This window comes from Notolepis coatsorum (genome assembly GCF_963971535.1).
Source record: "Notolepis coatsorum genome assembly, chromosome: 18".
NCBI classification, from domain to species: domain Eukaryota; kingdom Metazoa; phylum Chordata; class Actinopteri; order Aulopiformes; family Paralepididae; genus Notolepis; species Notolepis coatsorum.
Window position 1 is genome coordinate 35,539,061 of NC_140182.1, and position 16,857 is coordinate 35,555,917.

Below are 16,857 nucleotides of genomic sequence, written 5' to 3' on the forward strand. Positions count from 1 at the left end.
GATTGCTTGCGTTGACAGAAATCTAATCAGGGGTGGTGCCCCAGCCGGCGTCATTAGGCCTGTCTGTCAGCCCGCAGCAAGGCCGTCTGCAGCCAGAGGTGCTGATCACTTTCTTCCCACCTGTTACTGAAAGTGTTTCCCTTGAAAAGTTCACACACAAGGTGAAGCACGTGTGCGTCTTCAGGTGAAGCACATCGAGTCGCACGGGTTGAGATGCGCTCTATAAATACAGCTTGACTGATTGATTCGTCGATTGGTTGGTTGGTTGATTGGTTAATTGGTTGATTGATCAATTGATTGATTGTCATGTTTCTTCTGCTGTAATATAGAAATGCAGTTTTCAATCTCTATCTCTCTCTCTCTCTCTCTCTCTCTCTCTCTCTCTCTCTCTCTCTGTCACTCTCTCTCTGTCACTCTCTATCTTTCTCTCCTCCCTCCTCTCTCCCTCTCTCTCTTTGTCACTCTCTCTATCTTTCTCTCCTCCCTCCTCTCTCTCTCTCTCTCCTCTCTCTCTCTCTATGTGAACGCCTCTCCCCCCGTGCCGAGAGTAGCACCCGCACGGGCAGTCGCCATAAATTCACGTTAACCCTTTCACCGCCACGCTACCAAAGGGTTAACCCTTTCACTGCCACACTACAGAAGGTTAACCCTTTCACTGCCACACGACAAAGGGTTAACCCTTTCACTACCACACTACAGAAGGTGAACCCTTTCACTACCACACTACTACAGAGGGATACCGTGCAGTTTAACCTGAGTCTTAACCGCATGTCTCTCTGTGTGTCTTGTCTGTCTGTCTCTCCTAGGCGTGCTGAGCCTCCCAGAGAGCCTGACACTCCACAGCGAGCAGCAGCCGAGACCGGGCAAGAGCGGAGACGGACACGCCTACAGCCAGGCCGAGCTGCGCTCCATAGAGCAGTGTCTCCTGGCCACGCGAGTGGGCAGCATCTCTGAACTCAGTGAGTCCCCCATCTGTCTGTGTGGGTGGGTGGGTGGGTGTGTGGGTGGAGATGTGCGTGCGTTTGTTTGTGTGTGTGTGGGTGGAGATGTGCGTGCGTTTATGTGTGTGTGTGGGTGGAGATGCGAGTGCGTTTATGTTTGTGTGTGTGTGGGTGGAGATGTGCGTGCGTTTATGTTTGTGTGTGTGTGGGTGGAGATGTGCGTGCGTTTATGTTTGTGTGTGTGTGGGTGGAGATGTGCGTGCGTTTATGTGTGTGTGTGTGGGTGGAGATGTGCGTGCGTTTATGTGTGTGTGTGTGTGGGTGGAGATGCGCGTGCGTTTATGTTTGTGTGTGTGTCTGTGTGCGTATGAACAGTGCCTTTTCTATGTGTGTGTTAGGGCTGGGCAATAAATGGATAATTATCATCTATCGGTGTCCATGTACCGGGTGGGGGGGGGGGGGGGGGGGCATAGATTGTGAATCATGAAAGACGTGCGTTTAAATTAGGGATGCCCCGATCGATCGGCCACCGATCGTTATCGGCCGATAATGAGTATAAATATGCGATCGGGGAATTCCGATAATTAGTCATATTCGCCGATCGCGGAAACTGATCAAGTGGATATCTCACTCGCTTGTCTCAGACGCACAGACCTGCAAACTGCTCCTCCTCCCTAGCCCCGCCCGTACCCGTGTAGAGTTTGTAAACACAGAGGAGGCGGACAGAGTCTAGATAGTGCATTCGACCTGAGCTAACGTTAGCTACCTAGCTATCGTTACTGTTTAAACAAAATTACCCAGTCAACTATTCACGTTTAGTAGGCATTGTCTAACGGTATTTAGCCGGCTAGCTACTGATAGCTCCGGATATCAACAAATGCCCCAGAAGTCTAGTGGTCCATGTTGATATCTCCGTTAGCTTGCGTTAGCTGACGTTAGTTCACCGTTCAAAACGAAATGTCCGATTGAACTAAATAGTTGTCTTAACGTCATCTAGCCGGCTAGCAGTAGCTACAGATAGCTCCTGATATCAATGTCTTATATCAATGTCTTATAACATCTAGTCGGCCAGCTACCGATAGCTCCTGACATCAACAAACGCTCTACAAAGTCTAGTAGAGACGTGTATGCTACCTGTTAGCTCACGTTAGCGCAAGTTAGTTCACCGTTCAAAACGAATGTCCCATTGAACTAAATAATTCACTGAGGCGTTGTATTAACGTTATATATCCGGCTAGCAGTAGCTACAGATAGCTCCTGATATCAATGTCTTATAACACTGATTCGATGCGTATTCGAGCTGAGGGCTTGCTGAGCACAGTTAAGTAACGTTATGCCAATAGGGTCCAGGTGCAGCACCGGAGAATCCTGGCCGTAGCTCTGCTCGAGGCTACTCGAGTATAGGTCCAGGTGCAGCTCCGGAGAATCCTGGCCGTAGCTGGAGGCTACTAGAGTACACACAGACAGTGGAGCTTGTTGCGTGGTGGCGATGTCTCGCAGATAATACAAGTACAAGTCTAATTATATAATATATATATTTTATAAAAAAAAAAAAAAAAAACTTTTTATATAAAATATTTTTTATTTCTTTTTAATCAAAAACGATCGGTATCGGATCGGTATCGGCCGATATGGCTCACGACGATCGGTGATCGGTATCGGTGGCAAAAAACGTGATCGGGGCATCCCTAGTTTAAATGTCTAAATTAATGATATGAAGCAGATATTAGCTCGGATTTCTCACAAAATGGTGTCTGGATGTCAGTTTGAGTTTGGTACTGTATCACACATGTCTTTACCCTCAGCATGGCGTCCGATACCATGAGCATCAATTATCCTACAGCTTAACCGGCGACCGTCGGTTGTGTGATAGTAAAGGGTTAACCTTCTGTCGTGTGGCAGTGAAAGGGTTAACCGGCTGTCGTGTGGCAGTGACAGGGTTAACCGTTTGGTAGTGCGGCATGTGTGATTTTCCATTCCCAGAATTTCCCCAAGAGGATCAATAAAGGAATATCTTATCTTATCTTATCTTATCTTATTCCAACGCAGATCCTAATCGCCAAGGCCTAGTGTGTGTGTGTTTTGATTGATTGATTGATTGATTGATTGAAAACGTTATTAACAGATTGCAGAATGGGTACAATACAGTACAGCTCAATACACACAATTGTTAAGGGGATGCAGACCAGAGAAAGACTTTCGTCTTGTTTACATCAGGGTCCCCCATTTTCAATTCATCATGTGTGTGCGCGTGTGTGTGTGTGTGTGTGTGTGTGTGTGTGTGTGTGTGTGTGTGTGTGTGTGTGTGTGTGTGTGTGTGTGTGTGTGTGTGTGTGTGTGTGTGTGTGTGTGTGTGTGTGTGTGTGTGCGTATGTGTGAAGCGTGCCACAAGTAAGCAATTAGTGTGTGGCGGAGTCGGGAGTCATTCATTAATAATACGGTTTGACTTATGACTTTGACAAGTCCCCCAAAAAGTTTTTAAGTTAATTAAATGTCTGCCTGCTCACAATGTATTCATTATTCAAAGAATAATGGGCCATCTGAATGCATCCGAATGCATTTATATGAAGTCATTTACATAGGCTGTTAGGAGGATTTAGTCAATTATAATAGGTTGAGGCAAAAACAAGATGATTCACTCTATTAGGGGGGGGGGGGGGGGTAACAGCTGCGAGAGGCTAAATACTGACTGCGCTTTGTCCCCTAAAGTTGTGTTTTTTTGGGGGGTTTTGGACAACAATGCCATGACTCACAAAAAACAGCTCTTGACCTTCGGTCGACATCTTGTTCTTTTCTTCCTCTTCTGACGACACATAGAGCTGCAACATAGAGATACGGTGCGTAGAGCTACAACATATAGAGAAGAAAGTATTATGTGCTGAAGCCACCATTGGATGTTGGGCTGACACTAGGCTGGTAAAGATATGTCTCCTAAAATGTCTAAACGGAAGTACAGGAAGTACAGGCTACAGGCTTTCCGGTTTCGACCAAACATTTATAAAAACGTGTGAAGTGCACAATATTTCCTCGTTTAAGCCACTGCAACGCCTTTCCCTGAAGAATTTACTACATGACCGGGACGTTCTAGCTTGTTTGCCGACAGGATTCGGGAAAAGTTTGGTCCGTTCGGAGGCAGCTTCCAGGGGAAGTAAGTACATACACCGGAAATTCTACACCATAGACACTTTCGGCAGTAGTTGTTTACCAGGCTTTATCTCACGGAGATAAAACTGGGAACGAGGTTAGGCTGACACTAACCTACGACAGAGCAGTGGTATCTGTGAATCTCCCCAATACTGTTATCAAATCGGATACCAAGAGACCTGTAGCCGAAACAATAAGATTCATTTAATCTTAATAAATGTTCCTTCCTTCCATAGATCGATCTTCTGTAATTTAGTGGAGGAAAATGGATAACATCTCAATTATATATGTCTTTAGACCGAAATGAATTCAGAGTCAGTAAAAGCAATCAAGCAATCAATCAATCAATCAATCGGATCGGCACTCAGTATTGGCTGACACTTAAATGTTAGTGGTTGGACTCGGCATCGATAGTGAAAGAGTGGTGTCGCTACCTCCCTATCGGTAAGCTGTCCTCCACGTCGCTCAGTATTACACAGCTCTGGGTCTCTTCCAGCCCGGGGTCTCCTGTCTGTCTGCCGGCCGCTGCTGAGTGAACGAGCAGGCGCTCATCTGGAGAGACACACAGGACTGTCTCTCTGCAGGCGCTCATCTGGAGAGACACACAGGACTCATCTGGAGAGACACACAGGACTGTCTCTCTCTGCAGGCGCTCATCTGGAGAGAGACACAGGACTGTCTCTCTCTGCAGGCGCTCATCTGGAGAGACACACAGGACTGTCTCTCTCTGCAGGCGCTCATCTGGAGAGACACACAGGACTGTCTCTCTCTGCAGGCGCTCATCTGGAGAGACACACAGGACTGTCTCTCTCTGCAGGCGCTCATCTGGAGAGACACACAGGGCTGTCTCTCTCTGCAGGCGCTCATCTGGAGAGACACACAGGACTGTCTCTCTCTGCAGGCGCTCATCTGGAGAGACACACAGGACTGTCTCTCTCTGCAGGCGCTCATCTGGAGAGACACACAGCGCTGTCTCTCTCTGCAGGCGCTCATCTGGAGAGACACACAGGACTGTCTCTCTCTGCAGGCGCTCATCTGGAGAGACACACAGGACTGTCTCTCGCTGCAGGCGCTCATCTGGAGAGACACACAGGACTGTCTCTCTCTGCAGGCGCTCATCTGGAGAGACACACAGGACTGTCTCTCTCTGCAGGCGCTCATCTGGAGAGACACACAGGGCTGTCTCTCTCTGCAGGCGCTCATCTGGAGAGACACACAGGACTGTCTCTCTGCAGGCGCTCATCTGGAGAGACACACAGCGCTGTCTCTCTCTGCAGGCGCTCATCTGGAGAGACACACAGGGCTGTCTCTCTCGCTGCAGGCGCTCATCTGGAGAGACACACAGGACTGTCTCTCTCTGCAGGCGCTCATCTGGAGAGACACACAGGACTGTCTCTCTCTGCAGGCGCTCATCTGGAGAGACACACAGGACTGTCTCTCGCTGCAGGCGCTCATCTGGAGAGACACACAGGACTGTCTCTCGCTGCAGGCGCTCATCTGGAGAGACACACAGGACTGTCTCTCTCTGCAGGCGCTCATCTGGAGAGACACACAGGACTGTCTCTCTCTGCAGGCGCTCATCTGGAGACACACAGGACTGTCTCTCTCTGCAGGCGCTCATCTGGAGACACACAGGACTGTCTCTCTCTGCAGGCGCTCATCTGGAGAGACACACAGGACTGTCTCTCTCTGCAGGCGCTCATCTGGAGAGACACACAGGACTGTCTCTCTCTGCAGGCGCTCATCTGGAGAGACACACAGGACTGTCTCTCTCTGCAGGCGCGTGCCGGTCTGGAGGCTGTTTCAGCTGACAGACTCAGATAAAGACCTGCGAGGTACACACCTAGAAAATGTGCACAACTAGAGAGAGAGGGGGGGGGGGGGGGGGGGGGCGGGCAGAGAGAGAGGGAGAGAGACATAGGGGGAGAGAGAGAGAGAGAGAGAGCAAGGGGGAGAGAGAGCAGGAGAGAGAGCAAGGGGAAGAGAGAATGAGAGACAGAGAGAGACAGAGAGTGACAGAGGGAGAGAGAGAGAGAGAGAGATAGGACGGTCTCTCGTGTGCTTTCATCATCATCATCATCTTCGTTTTACATCCCTCTTCATTTTACCTCATGTTTCTGTTGTCATAACATGGGCACCTTTGGGACCCTGATCATGTGTTTCCCCAGTTAACACTCATCATCATCATCACAGTCCCTCTCCTCAGGGTGGAGGCCAACTCCCCCGGGAGGCTGAGAGAGAGAGAGCTGAACGTGCCGTTCCTCCATCCATCTTGTATTGATGAGGTAAAACCAAGGACTCATTACGGCCGTGTTGTTGACTCTGCACATATAATACACTCAATCAGGCCGAGCAGAGGGCCAGGGATAATGCCTGGAGCTTAGTCCTGGGGAAATATTAACAAGCCAGGTATTCGGTAAACAGCTTTAGGGTTTGCGGACGCAGACACACACACACAAAGACACAAATGATGTGGAAAAGCAGAACGGTCAACAACGACTCTCTCGCTTCGTGAGCCTGTCGCAAACTGTGGGAGGGAGAGGAGCGATGGGCAGAAGACGAGGCAGAAAGACTGCTGATCGCTTGTTTCCAATGCGCCATGAAATCCCATCTTCTGTACCGGCACAGTGAGGTCTTTTGACCATTTGACCTTTTTTTTTTTTTAATGTTCGCAAAACCATTTCCTTTTTGTATCGCTTCATATTCTCCTTTCTGCAAAAAACGCCAGATTAGCACATTTGAATCACAAGTCAAACGGCAACCGACTCAAACCGCTGCAGATAGATTGCATTGTGTCTGTGACAAAACAACGCCGCTATCGCTCGGTCACCGCGGCGCGGTAAGACGCGGCTTTTGATGTGTCCAGAGTTCTATCAAACGGAGGGGATTGTGTGTGTAATTCAGTATGTTGCGGCGCAGCGGGGTTTATTCTTAGAGAGACGTCGGTGGGGGAGAGAGAGAGAGGACACCGTATACGCTGCCGAATGAGGGCTATTTCCATATGGAAATCTATACGTCAAGGAAACGCGTGAAATAACGGCACATCGGGGAAAACGGGGTGAAATGTGAATGACCTCAACGTTCACTTTTCTACACCCCCACACGTACTGTACGGAGAGGGGGGAGCGTGGAGTCTGTTTTGCCATCGGGATTATTGTACAGAACAGAAGGTGTGTGTAGCGTTTGGTTTTCATCGGGTGTCATTGCAGGACAGGGGAATTGATTAATACATTGGGGAATTGATTAATACATTTGAGAGAAAATGAATAGAGAAAAAATTTAAGATTCAACCTTCAAAAACACAAATGGTCAACAGGAAAGGTCAATTTAACATTCATCACAGCGACGTACAGACGAGTGTTGTTATCGGCATTAGCATCTGACTTCAGAATGTACTCAGTAATTGACCTATCTCAAACCCCTTATCTCGAAAAACGTTTCTTGATCCTCCAATCACAACTGAAGGCAACAGTTGTGATTGGAGGATCAAAAGAAGACAGTTCTAGTCTGATTTGGATGAGATATTCACACATAGGCTGGCGGCAGGCCAAGGACCTGAATTCTCGAAATAAATGTATTAATCGGTCATCGACAAATACTTTATTTGAATGAATGTGCATAATTTCCCATTGAAATGAGTGTGAACATGAACACAAGAGGGCTCTACCACACAAAGCCTGAGCCTCACCAAGACTCACGTATCCATCAGCTCTCTAGCGACACTTGACACGTTATTGTAGGTGAAATACCTATGCATTTAGTTACTGTACATCAATAGTGTGCTGTCAGAACAGTTTCATGTTTGTAGCTTAAAAGAACACGCCAACCGTTTCCTCTCTGTGCGTTCAGTAGAAAGCTATCTGGTTGCATGTTAGCTTAGCACAATGAATGGAAGCGTACAGTGCCGGTTAGCCTAGTCACTGTCCGCTTCCATTCATTGTGCTAAGTTAGGCTAACATGCAGCCAGATAGCTTTCTACTGAACGCACAGAGAGGAAACTGGTATCTATCTTCTTGTCTCTCTCTGGAGAAGACTGTAAGCTAATTTCCCAAAATGTTGGCGTGTTCCTTTAACTATGTTCGCTATTGGCCAGTTGTCCTCTGTCATTTTGTTATCAATCAGGAAATACCCTCACGTGAAATGTGTATCATGAGTTGATAAATCTAGTGATCTATGGACAAAATCGACGCCCCCCCTCCGGTAAAGATATCTTAAGATTGTGTAAGTGAAGTAGTGTTGTGTTAAAAAAGGTTAAGTATTTGTGTTCGCTATTCAGTCAAATGTGATGTCTGATCAGACCCATTTACTTTCTCACTATACTATTCTTCAGCGTCTGGTTAAGGAGAAAATCCAAACCTAGGAGTTTCCTTATAAGTCAAATACAAATACTTTAAAAAGATAAATCACAGCTGTATAAGTAGAGGGATGTGGCACATTACTGAGTGACAGATCAGCAACGTCGCTCTCTCTCCCCCGTTAAAAGCCTTTAACTCAACCGATGGTCCACTCTCTCTGTCTCACTGCAGTCAACTTTGACAAATGTGAAAACACAACATGATGCTTCCTTAACGACGATCGAAATGTCAGTGTTCTAGACGAATGGATGTATTAAGGCTCCCACATAATCGGGTGTATTGTGAGCGGACCGGACTCTGCATGTCCGCAGTCGTTTGAGGTTTCATAGTCGAGCGTACCACCGCCTACCAATTTCCTACATTTCTCGTACCAGTTTACTACATTTCCCACAATCCTTGCGCGCTATTTACACTTTCTGTCACGGCGTCGTCCACCGATGTCAAAATAAAGAGTCTACAGTAGGTTATCTCTGTGTCCATGATTTCGAAATTAGAAAAGCCATTCAAACTTCTCAAGTAACTTCAGACGATGAAAAAAAGACATAGTCCAAATGTATATGAATTGGATTGTATAACGATTAGTGATAAATGGTAAATGGCTGCTTTCTTATATAGCGCTTTTATCCAAAGCGCTTTACAATTTGTTACTTACATATATTACCCATTCACACACCGACGGCGGAGGCAACCATGCAAGGTGCCAACCTGCTCATCGGGAGCAATTAGGGGTTAACTGTCTTGCTCATTGACACGCTGCACAGGAGGAGCGGGAATCGAACCGGGAACCTCCGGATTGCCAGACGACTGCTCTACCTCCTGAGCCACTGTCGCCCCCGGCCACTACCTGCCAAAGTTTTACCAGACCAATCCTACCCATAGAACCATGATCCTGCCCTACTCTCTCTTGGCACAGAGTGAGTGTTCAGAGTAAAATGCAGATCGGTGTCACATTTAATGGAGGTCGATGTAAACCAACACGCAGAGCAGCCTTTTGTGTGACACCAAGTGAGAAACATCTGCGTGGTTAGAAAATTTGAGCTTCGTGCTTTGAGTCCGCTTTGAGTCCGCTTTGAGTCCGCTTTGAGTATGCTTTGAGTCCGCTTTGAGTCCGCTTTGAGTATGCTTTGAGTCCGCTTTGAGTACGCTTTGAGTCTGCTTTGAGTCCGCTTTGAGTCTGCGCGGACCTCTGCAGAGTCCGTTCCGCATACAGTACGTTCGCACTCAACTATGTGAGAGCCTTTAGTCTGTACAATCCACAGCAGAAAACTCCTATCATCGGACAGAATACTGTGTTTCATGTTCGGTGGGCAGGCTACTCGCACGGGGCTTGTAAAACATACAGTATGAAGTGGGAAATGTACATAATGAGCTATCTCGGCATTTAAACGGTTTTAGAGCATGCTATCAGCCTCTTCAACTGTCTGTTTTAGCATGACTACTTCCTCTATGTTGGAAAGAAACTATAGCCCTTTCACTACTACACTACAGAAGGTTAACCCTTTCACTATCACATGTCTGTAGTGTGGTAGTGAAAGGGTTAGCCGTCTGTAGTGTGGTAGTGAAAGGGTTAACCGTCTGTAGTGTGGTAGTGAAAGGGTTAGCCGTCTGTAGTGTGGTAGTGAAAGGGTTAACCGTCTGTAGTGTGGTAGTGAAAGGGTTAGCCGTCTGTAGTGTGGTAGTGAAATGGTTAACCGTATGTATTGTGGTAGTGAAAGGGTTAACTGTCTTTAATATGGTAGTGAAAGGGTTAAGTGTATGTAGTGTGGTAGTGAAAGGGTTAACCGTAGGGATGTCCGATATTATCGGCCTACCGATATTGGCATAAAAATGTGATATCGGAAAATATATCGGTATCGGTTGATATCGGTATCGGAAATTAAGAGTTGGACAATATCGGTATATCGGTATCGGTAAAAAAGCCAATATCGAGCATCCCTAGTATGTAGTGTGTTAGTGAAAGGGTTAACCGTCTGTAGTGTGTTAGTGAAAGGGTTAATGTATGTAGTGTGGTAGTGAAAGGGTTAACCGTCTGTGGTATGGTAGTGAAAGGGTTAACCTTATGTAGTGTGGTAGTGAAAGGGTTCAGTGTGGTAGTAAAAGGGTTAACCTTCTTTAGTGTGGTAGTGAAAGGGTTAACCCTTTGTCGTGTGGCAGTGAAAAGATTAACCTTCTGTATTGTCGCAGTGAAAGGGTTAACCCTTTGGATGAAACCTCATACCTATATAGTCTATTATAGAATTCAGCTTTTATGTAATAAGTGATTTTAAAATGTCAGTAATCTAAACATAATGGCCTCTACTTTTAGGACCAAATGAGGGAGGATGTTGAAAGGAAAAACATCTGGAGCTCATAAATGTGTCAAAGGTAGCAATAATAACTAGTGGTTGGTGGGACACAGGATCACTATTAAGTTACATTCATAATCATATCTGTTATTATTATCTATTCTAGTCTACACCAATTCCTCTCTTAGAATTTTTTTTTATTTGATCAACAAAACCATGTAGTTAAATATTTTTGCCTGAAGTAGGTAATGACAGAAATTGGAGTATCGATAAGTAGTATCTATACCAAGGAGCATTCTCTCTCTTTCTGTCTCCCGCTCTCTGTCTCTGTCTCTCTGTCTCTCTCTCTCTGTCTCAATTCAAATGAGCCATCTGGGTAATAATAAAGACTAATAATAACCTTTAGTCATAGTAGGTGTACATAGCTGACATTACCCCGGTGGGAGCAGAGGCTCTGTCTGTCTGAGTGCCCCTCTGGTTCTCGCTGTGATGGTCCACCGGGGCTGAATGACTGGTAGTAGAGGGAAACACTGACACCCTGATTTCTCTCACTAGATCTCTCTCACTCCTTGACTCTACTCTGTCACAGCTAACGACATCAGTGTCTGGATCCTTTTCGTTTCAGGCATCGATGCGGGTGGTGACTCAGCACCCTGCTGACTAAGTGCAGGTTGCGTCGAGGTAATGGCCATTTTAGCGCAGGGTGAGTGATAGGGATTGTTGTGCTGAATGAGAACACAGGGCCAAGCCAAAGGGTGGGCCAGTCAGCTGACTTCTGTCCATCTCCCCCTCCCTGTCCCTCTCCCCCTCCCCAGGGCTGTGGTCCAGGTATTTTTTACAAAGACTATGGATTTTCTTACTAGTGTTTCGGGAATAGTTTCCCGGCAGAACAGAGAGGCATCTGAAACGGCATTCAGATCATCGGACGCTGAAATCAGTATAAACTAGAATGGTACTATTTAGGAGCAGGCCAAGTATACTTGTGTGGGATCATTCTAATATTGTGTAGTTAGCATCTAATGTTGTCTAACGTCAGGTCAACCTCTCTCGTATCGCCACCTAGCGTCCCTCAGCTAGATATTTTAGTGGGTTACTTACTGTAGTCCTTAATACAATATATATAGGGCTGAAACTTGGGATAAAACTGACCTGAATTTGCACAATCTTTGACCAGTTTGAGAAAACAAAACGAAAAACAAAACTGGCATTTGGATTGTCAACCGACCCCCCAAGTATGCATTCGCAATGAGGGTAAAGGTGTAGAGATGCTCCGAAGCTATTCTCAGCAGTTTATTGAACAATTTGGTGGAAACAACACATTTATACAAATTGTTATTCAATATAGAAGTTTTAAGGGTTTAAACGAAATCTGGAGGCGATCTTTAAGTTCCACATGGTTAAGGTCACACATTATTTTGTTAACGCATAATTGACGTGTGTCGACAATGACATTTGTCGCTGACAAATGTGTAACATCATTACACCTGGGTAAAACAGAGTCCATTCTCTTCGGTTCAAATAACAAACTCAGCAAGGCCGACGGCTTCTCAGTTACAGTGGGTGACAAGGAAAGATGAAATTACATACCTGGGTTCTATCCTAGAGGCAAATCTTTCCTGTGACAAAATGGCATCCAATGTAATAAAAAAAGTCAACCAACGAACACGATTCTTGTACCGGATCTCCTCACTGGTAAACAAGAATAACCTGAAGACTCTGGCAGGAGCACTCATTCAAGGGTACTACGACTATGCTTGCACCTCATGGTACCAAAGCACCTCAAAGGCACTAAAAACCAAATTACAAACATCTCAAAACAAACTGGTCAGACTACTACTTGACCTTACCCCTAGAACCCACCTCACCCCTGCCCACTTTGACAACCTAGGATGGCTTAGAGTAGACAACAGAGTACAGCAACTTGCAATGGGCCTGGTCTACAAGATACACTACACGACTAAGGTACCCATGTACATGTCAAAATACTTCCCAAAGGTCAGTGAATACCACGACCACAACACCAGAGGGAGCTCCACAAATCATGTTAAACCCAGATTCGGCTCAAACAAGGGACTAAACACGTTTTGCAATTATGCCACATCAATGTGGAACGCCCTACCCACGGCTGTAAAGGAATGTGAATCACTACCCACTTTTAAAACCACCTACGGGAGACTGCAATTCGAAACTGGCCCCTGTAAATGTCCTAACCCAACCCCCTCCAATGTACAGTAAATGTCTTAACCCAGTAATACACGAGACCCTCTTCTTGGACCAAGTAAGGTTTCGTCGATAATCCAATGTACAGTTACCCCCACCCCACCCCGCCTATACATCCCCCACCCACCCCACCCCACCCACCCACCTCCAATGTACAGTCCCCCCCCCACCCCCCCACCTACCCAACCACCCCCCCCCCACCTCCTCCAATGTACAGTTTCTTCGTCTAATGTATATACTCTCTTTTTTCTTCTTTTTTTTACTCTTTTTGTATCACAAACAGTACTGTATTTGTAAATCTGGTATGTCATAAATGTATAGATGTATGTAGCAGTACTGTCTATCTGTATGTCATGTATGTCATATATGTTATGATGAATTGAAAATGGGGGACCCTGATGTAAACAAGACGAAAGTCTTTCTCTGGTCTGCATCCCCTTAACAATTGTGTGTATTGAGCTGTACTGTACTGTACCCATTCTGCAATCTGTTAATAAAATGTTCAATCAATCAATCAATCAATCAATCAATCAGTTGTCACATGAAATTGAACAACTTGTGTTATGTTCGGTCTCGCCTCTCTGCTCAGCTTCCAACATCTGTAATTCATCTGTAAACTCTGGTTCATATAATTCACGTGGTTCTGCCTCATCATCTCTCAGCCATGATTAGCAGGACTAGCTGGTCACATTGGTTAAGTTACGATGGGGCTTTTGAGATGCTGTGTATCTATACCCTGCTTCGTTTTACAGAGGGGTTTGTTGATATATCATTCATAGCCTGATTTATAGTACATTTATACCAAAAAACCTGGCAAAATTTTATTTTTTATGACTGTAGACAGTATTTCCTGATTTATGGGATGATAAAAAGACATAGCCACAATCCCTCCTGTAAAAAGTTCATTGTGTTATGTGTCAACATAATGAAACACACATTTGGAATGTGGCATCATCCAATGTTGTTGATTGTGTTCCTGGCGATAGATGCAAATGACCGCATATTTAATTCGGTAATGCCTATTTTGCATATATAAACATAAAATCTCAGAAAACTTGCAATACATATTTTCTTAGTTGTTATGTACATAACAAAAACTGGGAAAGTTTCATAGTGATATATATTAAAACTTTTTTTTTGCCTATTCACCTGTCCTAGGCTGTCTCGCCTTAAGTTATGATGGGGCTTTTGAGATGCTGTGTGCAATCACTGCCCCCTGCGGTTGTTAATCAAGAAAATAGTTCCAGCCGTGTACCTGCTCGCTCCGTACTCGACACACGGAGATGAAATTGCAATTGCAAGCAACTGCAACACTTTGTTAAACTACTAGTTTAATTACATCTCCAATACTGAAAAAGTGCATCCCTAATATGCATGGCAACAGAGGCACCCAATTTCAAGGAAACTATATAAGAACCGAGGGTCATCACGTGACACTGTACCACGTGTGTGGTTTCCACAAGTGTGCAAACTTTCAGTTCGGCCAACATTGAGTTGAATGGGATCGCCATCTCCCTGTGTAGGACCTGTCATTTAAACAGGTTATTACCTTGGATGTCAGAATCATCTGCAATTTGTTTCATTGCTAACGTTTGATATATTGGTTGATATATATATATATATATATATATGTTGTTTACTCAAATAGCTTGTATATTTAGAATTTGAATACAGGCTTCAATAGAACTGGCACCAACGTCTGGCACCAAGCAGAGCATAGGACGTGATGACCTTTTATGACCTTCTTTTATAGTTTCCTTGCCCAATTCAAGGAAGGACACGTTGTTCCTCTAGTCCTGACTGTGTTGTTCTTTGTGTCCCACATCCTCTTCACTACTCTAAGAGGGTTCCCCTTCCTGACCTACAGTCTCTGGTGAGCGTCACTAAGCTAGCCCATTATCAGCCATTAGGCTCCTCGGTGTACCATCACGTGTGAACCAGCCTCATCCACCCCCCCCCCCTGTTCATCATCACACCGACACTCAGGGGAGAGGCTGGTTCTCAGGAGGGAACCACAGGGTCTGTGCAGGAACGTCCTGTCCCCTGTTCTGTATCCCGAGTAGATGACCCCGCACTCCACGGGCGACGCCCATCAGGCCTGGTCAGACTGAAACTACAGGTCAGGGGAGGATGTAGGGACAGCGCACGATGAGCGCACACCCCTCGTCGTGGAACCTTCCACTGCGTGGCACTGGGACTTGTAGTTTTCCTGACAGTCGGGTCGTCACCAGAAGGTGTGCAGTATGAGTTATGCAGACACTCATCGCAGAGAATCAAATTCAAAACCATGATGGCCCTCAATGGTCACGCTCCAGCCTACATTGAGGAACTCTTGGTCCACTGTGACTGTGTCTGAGGGTCCCGCGGGCCAAACTGGTGACAAAGGGTTTCCGGGCCTTTGCAGTGATGGCGCCGACACAGTGGAATAAGCTCCCTTTCAACATTAAGTCTGCCAACACACCTTACAGACCTTCAAGGCCTTGCTTAAAACCTACCTTTTTGCTCTAGAGGATTATTGAGTTACTTTGCTGTTGTGTTGTGTGTCTGTGGTGTTCTTATGTTCTCTGTCTGTCCATCTGCCTGGTTCCCTGTCTCCATTGTCCTGTCTGTTTATTCCCCCCCCCCCCCCCCCCCCCGGGCTGCGCCCCGGACCGATGTGAAAATTAGCTCGGGGGCGCATTATAAATTAAAATATCATATCATATTGATTGATTGAAAACCTTTATTCATATCATATCATATCATATCATATCATATCATATCATATCATCATGGCCTGATGCCTCAGACCGACGGAATGCTACACGCAAGCTAGCTCTCCATTGTGTATGAACGTGGCACACACAGAAGCAGCAATTAAGTCAATTTCACTTACCGTGTTGATGTCTTGTCTCTTCATCCCATAATGAATCCATGGTGCTGTAATCATATTAAAGTGCAGGGAAGAGATGATTACTCTGTGCGTTACCACGGCAACGGGGCTGTCAGCCTGCAAACTGGGGCTTTTAGATTGAAGTTTAGCTCTAAAGGTTAGCTCTGAGGTTTGTTTACAGTCAGGAGAGCTTTTAGCTCGTACAGGAAAAACAGAGCAATGTGTTTTTTCACCCCACACTTTAATGTGATTTCAGCGGCAGGAAGTCATCGCGGGATGAAAGACGAGGCACATCGACATGGGAAGTCAAATTGGCTTTCTGTGCTGCATTCATGCCCACTGAAGAGCAAGCTTGTCTAGTGCTTGATGGGTGTGACACGTCAGGCGACTCCATGGCCGTCCTGCCCACTGGGCATATCAGTCAGGGACCCTGATGTAAACAAGACGAAAGTCTTTCTCTGGTCTGCATCCCCTTAACAATTGTATGTATTGAGCTGTACTGTACTGTACCCATTCTGCAATCTGTTAATAAAGTTTTCAATCAATCAATCAATCAATCAATCAGTCACTGTACTTAGGGCCTCAACTTCCTTAACAGGGGCCCCAACCAAGTCGAATTTTAATTGAAAGATTGATTAAAAAAAACGTAGTGGAAGTATTTAATCAATGTCCTCTTAGTTATTGAATTGGTCCTAGAGGGCCAATCAGAGGGCCCCTCAAATTGTCAATCATGATGGCAAGCATCATTTCAACAAATGGCAAACTGTGGAAACAGCTGTGGAGATCTGATTTAAGGTTCATTTAACTCAGTGGTTCCAAACTTAAATTATTATTTTTAAATGAATTGGAAACATTTTGTTATTTCAAGCTACAGTAGTGTACAGCTCTCGTGTGCAACACATTATATTTAAATCTGAATATATTTAGTTCTGCTCCGATTGTTTTGTTCCACTGGTCATCTTGCACAGCCAGACCTCTGTTCACGCTGTGTTAGCGCTGTGCCAGCAGTCCACTAGACTAGTAGGAACAACCATATAACT

General features: G+C 45.6%; 1 protein-coding gene across 2 annotated transcripts in view; it reads left to right on the top strand.

Moving 5' to 3' along the window:
- btbd11b (BTB (POZ) domain containing 11b) overlaps positions 1–16,857 on the top strand; it is a 233,383-nt gene that overhangs the window by 119,395 nt on the left and 97,131 nt on the right. For both annotated transcript variants that reach the window (XM_084335035.1, XM_084335036.1), the window contains exon 2: positions 807–959. In XM_084335035.1, the coding sequence (XP_084191161.1) occupies positions 807–959 (153 nt within the window). The remainder of the gene's footprint in view (positions 1–806; positions 960–16,857) is intronic.